This window comes from Platichthys flesus, chromosome 17, assembly GCF_949316205.1.
Source record: "Platichthys flesus chromosome 17, fPlaFle2.1, whole genome shotgun sequence".
Lineage (NCBI taxonomy): Eukaryota > Metazoa > Chordata > Actinopteri > Pleuronectiformes > Pleuronectidae > Platichthys > Platichthys flesus.
Window position 1 is genome coordinate 12,561,312 of NC_084961.1, and position 7,611 is coordinate 12,568,922.

General features: G+C 41.7%; 1 protein-coding gene across 1 annotated transcript in view; it reads left to right on the forward strand.

The window, feature by feature from the left end:
* col8a2 (collagen, type VIII, alpha 2) overlaps window positions 1-5,848 on the forward strand; it is a 46,354-nt gene extending 40,506 nt beyond the window's left edge. Inside the window, exon 3 of the mRNA XM_062410591.1 lies at window positions 554-5,848. Within this exon, the coding sequence (XP_062266575.1) occupies window positions 554-2,457 (1,904 nt within the window). The 3' untranslated portion in view covers window positions 2,458-5,848. The remainder of the gene's footprint in view (window positions 1-553) is intronic.
* The last annotated feature ends 1,763 nt before the right edge of the window (window positions 5,849-7,611 follow it).

Here is a 7,611-nt window from a genome sequence, read left to right on the forward strand (position 1 = left end):
TGTAGGATAGAGTTTCGTATTGTGTTGATATGAATAGGATTTTTAATTTTTTTTATAAGATTTCTGGCTTTATTTTTGTATTTTTCTCAAAAATTGTTTGTGTTTTACAGTAGAGCATTCGAAAATCAACTGCCAAATTCTGATATACCATCTCTAGCCACAATATGACTGCTGTTAAAAAAAACATTTACAAAACTGTGTATTTGACATCTTGTTTAAAAAAATATTTGGTTTATGTTTAATTGTCTATTTGTTAATGTGATTCCTTAAAATAATTTTGAGTATTTAGTCTGAAAAGTGCTATGCAAAGCAAATGCGAACAATTGTATTTGTTTTTACTGAACAACATTGGCAACAGAATTGTATTTGGTAACAACATTAACAACCTAGTCATAAAAAATAAAAACAGTCATATATACCAGATTACCTTTTTAATACCCAACCCTAAAATACACTTCATTTCAAACTTTCTGACTCTAATTTGTCTGTTTTATCTTTTATTTTTTAAATACACTTTATTTTACCAGCAACATGTTCATCTTCTCTTTTTTAGATATGCCACCCATGATGGAAGTGAAGGGGGAACCAGGCCCTCAAGGAAAACCTGGACCAAGAGGCCCATCTGGGCCAGCGGGACTTCCTGGAAAACCCGGACTGGGGAAGCCAGGCCTCAATGGGCAACCCGGCCCTCAGGGGCCTCCTGGCTTTCCAGGAATTGGTAAGCCTGGACTTCCAGGTCTTCCAGGAAAGATTGGGCCAATTGGAATGGCAGGCCTTACTGGTGAGGTTGGCCCTCGTGGCGAACCAGGTTCTAGAGGTCTTCCAGGGCAACCTGGCCTTCCTGGCCCAGCTGGTCTCTCTCTGAATGGGAAACCTGGGCTTCCAGGCATCAGAGGCCCCTATGGGGCACGGGGAGAACCAGGACTCAAGGGTGTTTCTGGCCAACCCGGAGAGCGTGGGCTTAAGGGAGAGAATGGAAATGGTAAGACAGGGGTTCCAGGTATGAGGGGTCCTCCAGGGCTAAAGGGCAGTACAGGACCACCTGGTCTTCCAGGTATAGGAAAACCAGGTCTAAAAGGTTTGCCTGGACTGCCTGGTCTTAAAGGTGATAATGGACTCCCAGGGGATCGTGGGGAACCAGGAGAGGTTGGCAATGCAGGTCCACAAGGTCTTCCAGGGCCAGTCGGGGTTGGGAAGCCTGGGTTAGATGGACTACCAGGAGCACCAGGTCCACTAGGGCCAAAAGGAGAGTCAGGAACCAGGGGTCCTCCTGGATTTCCTGGGACTCCAGGCTATGGAAAACCTGGTCTGAGTGGGATAAAAGGAGAAAAAGGCCATGTTGGCCTGCCTGGTTTCCCAGGAGACAAAGGACTGCAAGGAATGGTGGGCCAAGTTGGGGAGCCAGGCCTTGATGGAGAACCAGGGCCAACAGGACTTCAAGGCCCAATGGGACTTCCAGGAAAACATGGAATGCCAGGACAAAAGGGAGAGTTGGGACCCCAGGGCCCTCCTGGACTGCCTGGCCTCAGAGGTGACCAAGGCTCCAGTGGACCCAATGGGAAACCTGGCATGTCTGGGGAAAAAGGCATCCCTGGACTTAATGGTGCACCTGGAAAACCTGGACCCAAGGGTGAAGCAGGGCATATTGGCCTACCTGGGAATCCAGGGTTTATGGGTGGCTCAGGGCCTAAAGGTGAGAATGGGTTTATGGGGACTCCAGGCCCCAGGGGACAGTCAGGCATTCCTGGTCTTCAGGGGCCCATGGGTCCCATGGGGCCACAGGGCGCTCCTGGCACAAGGGGTGAACCTGGACTTCCAGGGCCTCAAGGACTTGGTAAGGTCGGAGAGAAGGGAACTGTAGGTCCACAAGGTCCTCCAGGGAAACCAGGCCCTTCTGGGCTCAATGGTAACCTTGGCCCTCCTGGGCCTCCAGGGGCCCCTGGTCCTCCAGGAAATGGCCAAACTGTTGTTGCAGGGCCATCAGATTCACAGTTGGAAGGGGATGAAGTACCAGGGGACAGGAAGGGTTCAGTGTACAGTCAAGTTCCACTTTCTGCTTCTGTAGCACCAGCGTTCACAGCCATCCTCACTACACCTTTTCCTCCCTCTGGCATGCCAATCAAATTCGACAGGACCCTTTACAATGGGCAAAATGCCTACAGCCCTGCTACTGGCATGTTCACTGCTCCTTTGTCTGGCGTCTACTACTTTGCATACCATATGCATGTAAAGGGAACTAGCCTGTGGGTGGCACTGTACAAGAACAATGTACCAGCCACTTACACGTATGATGAGTACAAGAAAGGCTACATGGACCAGGCGTCTGGTAGTGCTGTCCTTGAGCTGAAGGAGAGTGACCAGGTATGGATCCAGATGCCCTCGGATCAGGCAAACGGCCTCTACTCTACCGAGTACATCCACTCCTCCTTTTCAGGATTCCTGCTCTGTCCCACATAACCTTGTCCTCTCCTTCAAATATGTTCCTGTTTTGGCACCTCAGAGCAGCCCTAAACCTAAATTACCTGCAGCCATAATAGAAACACAAAACCCATACGATTCTCAAACTAATTGCCATCATCTTTAATATCTCACCCTCAACAACATGAGCTAAAGAGAAAACAAACTTAGTGAAGGAAATGGAAAGTTAAAAACAAAGCAGGGGATGGAATTTCATACTGTGTTCCTCGTTTCAGTGTCCTTCAAATGTGTTTTTGGGTTGTATTCTATGTTGGTGTTTTTTAGCTTATATTATTTTAATTATTATATTGTCATAATTTTATTGTTATTATTTGGTCCTCGTCATCATCATTGCTGTTGTTGTTTATTGAATACAGACTATTAAGTGCCTTACTTTGTAATGTGCTAGTGACAGACCTTCCCGTGTGACTGCACATCTTGCCCAAAAGCTCTGACATCATAAGGACGACATCACCAGACCCTGGAGGGGGGAGGGGGGGGAGCGATGATTGGTTCCTCTGGCAGCAGTTACTTTCCCCATGTCCCCTTATTTAAACCGAGAATACTGACTTAAAGAGCAACAGTACAACATAGGTAGTCAAGACAATCAATAGCATTGCATTTAGTACATTTTTCTTTTATTTGACCTATTTGTTAAAACAAAATATGAATGGGCTTGAATCTTTGTTTTAGAGTGAGATAGAGTTTGACATTTAGTTGGTATTGGCATCTGTTTGGTGCTGATTTCTTTGCATCTTTCTGATTTTAGTTGGGCACCATTTTAAATGATGGGTCTTTGTCTTTTTTCACAATTTAATCTCTCCAGAAATACAATCCAGGCAAAAATGGCCTTACAATATTGGAAACATTTTATTTCAATCATCCGTGTTAAAAGGATCAACACCATCATGCAAGAATAACATGTATGTATACAGTCAGTGTTAACATGCCATGGAATCAATACTGAGAGCAACTGCAAATGGATTTTAGGGACTCAACTACAGATTGATCGAAGGCCCTGCTACCTTGTATGGATCTGATTTCCCCATCACCATGTGGCAGGCATCATCTTCACATGCTCACTTTTCTATCGGTGTACTACCTACTAATGAATCAGTGTAACATTAACATTCCAAGTCAGTAATCTACACTGCCATACTATGAAAATCCCATTCTGACCATGTATTACAAAACATGTCAAGATGCTGTAAACTTATTCCTGCTCATAAATAAGAAAGGAGGCAAAAGCATAATAAATCAAATAGATCCACTTCTTCCCTGGATGCATGTGGTCTGTGTGACTTGTTCCGGTGCAAATGAGAGCAATTCTGAATCATTTGTAGATCTGGTTGAAAAAGCTTTCAATTAATTCCCAAGCCATTGTGTCGGAAATGGACGGATTATCATTTAGCTTAATGGAACATCCGTGAGTATGAGGACAGGATGTGTCCGAACTGACTAATGTCAAAGCATACAGCAGGAAATGAGATTGGATATGCATTTACTGGATGAATAAGTAAAGGGACTTGACTGAGGCCCACAGGTTGTGAAACGCAGGTAGTGTAACATTTAACAAATCCCTGCCAGATTTCTGGGAGAGGTGGTGGGCTAGAGGTGAGAGCTATGTATTCACTCATTACTGTTGGAGAAGTCGTTAAGGATACACACTGAATGTGTGTGTTTGTGTGTGTGTGTGGGGGTCTGTGTGTCTGTTTCTGTTAGATGTACCTTTCTGTCACCCTGTCAATGTGTGTATGTGTGTGTTTGTGTGTGTGTCGATGTTTCACGTTTGGGCCCCTGGCATTCAGGTCTTGGACACTTCAGCAAAGGTAATAATAAACTTGAACAAAGTGACCAAAAGTTGGGAAGAACTCACAGTCCTGTTAATGTTCCACAAGAAATCTGACTTTTAAATGGTGCTGCATCCTTTTGGTGGAGGGGGAGGTTAAGGAAATTCCATGCTTTCTAATAGTGCCTTTGCAAAGTAGGGGAACAGGTGATGAATGTAATGGATCGATGATGGGAGACAGACAAATCCTGGAATTTAATTTACACAATGAGATGATAAGATAACATTCCTGGTGAACACTGAATGGGCTATGTTGCTCCAATGGTGTGCAATAACTCTGTGTTTTACCAAGTCACGAGCGAAACAAAAAGAAGACAGTGGCGGAGCTGTTGCGAGTTCTTTATTCAATATCGCTTCTTGTTAAAGAAGAGATTTGGGCAACATTGCTGTGATTAAACGATGAAAACGCCGGTGCTTGTATTACCATATCTGTGCCTGTACATGCCTCAGCTCAGGCAGGATTCTGATCAAACTCGTGCCGCCCAATAATGCCTTCATTACACTGAATTCTGACTACCTTGCACCCTGATGGAGGGAATGTCAATGTGCGGAAAGGATTGTGCCAAATCTAGCTTTGCAATCGAAATTAATGTCTGCTGTTTGACTTATTATCATTGGTTTCTCCAAATCATGCTGCGTCACTACGTGTAAACAGGTAGTTGCTCTAGGAGAGCAGCACCAGGAGGAGGCCAAATCAGTATTTTACATTTATGTGATGCAGCTCTCGCCCTTTTCCGTTTAATAACATGAACACACCTACAATTGCTATGTGTCATTATTGTTAAGTGGGTCTCAAAGGCAGTCCGAGGCTCGTTATGTACTGTATGTTGCCTTTTTTTTCTGTCACCTTCTCTTTTCTTTTTCTTCTTTTTTTGACATATGACATGGTGATGTGAGTTACACATGGCTAATACCCGCTCTCCTTATGTTTTCATAGACAATGTCACCTGCTTGCAGAGTTTGCCCCGTGTGCAAATCATTTCAAAAGTGAAGTGTCAGTTAGATCCGTGGACCTTCTCAATCACAAAACTGCTTTTCAGTGTTTGTTGTGTTGTTTTTCTTTATAAAAATGTACAAAAAATATGGAAAAAAAAACAGCCTCGCTTCGGTTCTTAAGGGATATTTGTTTGTCTTAGTTTCAAGTAACACAGACGGTCATTCCCATTTGCACATGAAATTAATGAAGATGTATTTATACATTTATGATAATTTAATAGGGATGCCAAAACCGACCACCGAAGCCTAGAACGTATAAAATGGTATTTAACGGCATTGATGAGTTAAGAGCATTTACTATTTTCTAGTTAGCATTCTAGTGTTGTTTGTGAAGGATTATTTTGTGGACTTTTATGTCCTATTTTGTGTCATTTACAATGTATCAACATATAGGATTTTTGTCATACAAGGCTATTGCGTGCACTCTATGCAATAGAATTTGGGTATAAAATGCACTCTTTATGATTGAAAAATGTTTGTCTGCTTATACAAAATCTACAGTACTTGATTGTATTGATATCACATCAATAAAAACCTTCTTGTAAATTGGTGTCCAGCTCCTGTTTCTGTCTGATGCATTTACATGTTGGGATTAAGAATTTAACATAAAATGCACGAGTCACTACCACTCAGTGGGACAGGTGTATTTTCAATGGTCACTAATTTGTATTGTTTATTTAGCTTTTTATTGGCAGTCAGAGATTTTATATAAGACAATTAGAAATGTTTTACAACAACACAAAATATAACAAGACAACTGGGAAATTCAAGTCATGCACCTATCTCTCATGTACAATCTTGTCTCAAGGGCTGGATAAAGTCAATCCATATCGACCACATACTAAATTTGAATTTTAAATTGATCTTGGTGCATTGTGAGGCAATATGTCAAACAATTAATTTAGTTTTTCTAGGTAAAGATATCTGTGTTGTACTTTTGGTGAAGATATCTAGCGTAGGTAGTAGGAATAGACACTAGAGGGAGATATTCAATTATAGGATACACTGTGCGTCAGGCCTCTGATACATCTGATCTGCCCTTAAGCTCAGATAAGCTTTTGCTAATCAGTTCAGATCACTTTAATAAAAAATATGTGTTAGTCAGACACTTGGGATATGAAATCATTGCAAATAACATAACATGGGTTCATCTTAAAACAGACTACTCATGACGCGGTCTCCACAAGAGGCTAGAAACACTGACATTCTGATTCATGATGACATCACCTCATCACATAATGTATGCAAATGTGTTGGCTGCACATACTTGCAGCTTATCTCCTGCTCTGCCACGTCACAAACTTGTTCTGCTGGATTTCCGATCTGAAAATTGAGGAGGCCGCTGAACTCTCTGCCATATTCATGAAGCCAGTTTGAGACTGTGTTTGCTTTGTGACATGCTGCATCGCTCTCATCTCGTCTCTCTTCCTCTGGCCTCTCTTGTCAACAGGGTTTTTTCGCACCTTTGTAAGAAAACTCTACAGACTGGTGTGTCTGTGTGAAAACCTCAGATCAACAGTTTCAGAAACCAGGCTGTTAGCTCCCAACACTCACGCCTCGATTAGAGTTTGTTTTCACGTGGACAGTAATATTCTACTTAACCCGATTAAAACAACAATTTGAATGAGATGCTGCCATGTAAACAGCATTATCTCATGACCTCAACCTAAATAAGGTCATACCAAGAATAAGCAATATTCAAATTTAATAATTTGAAGCAGAGTAGACATGTATTTATCTTATTTGCATTGCACTTCCTGTTGGAGATTAAAACATTTTGTGACACAATGAGACAATGCTCTGTATCATGTAAAGCGTGAATGTGAATGGAATTTTCTATGTAAACATCATAATCAGAATAATAACTTATTCAGAATAGGACCAATGGCTGGAATGAACAGGGTAAAATGTTTGCTTGTTTTTGTAATGTTCCATTTGACAGGGTTGTTTTGTTTTAGATTAGGTGCTGAGTCTGATAAAATGAAGTCTTGCTGTGCTAGTAGTATCCATTAAAATAGTATTTAGTCCAAACATATATATATATATATATATATATATATACACACACAAACACACTCTGAAATAAATTCACTTTTAATTAACACAAGAACTGTAGATCACCAGGGTGTTGTTGTCTCTACATAGATTCTGTATCTATTAATCTAAAAGAGCTACTTGACATTTGATTGGAAGACAACACCGTAATAAAATATGTATGTTACAAAACGAGCCACGAGGGAAAGGATAATATTGTGCGCTTATTTTTCTGGAACTGTCGTCACCATGGTGAGCTGTCATCACGCACCCGG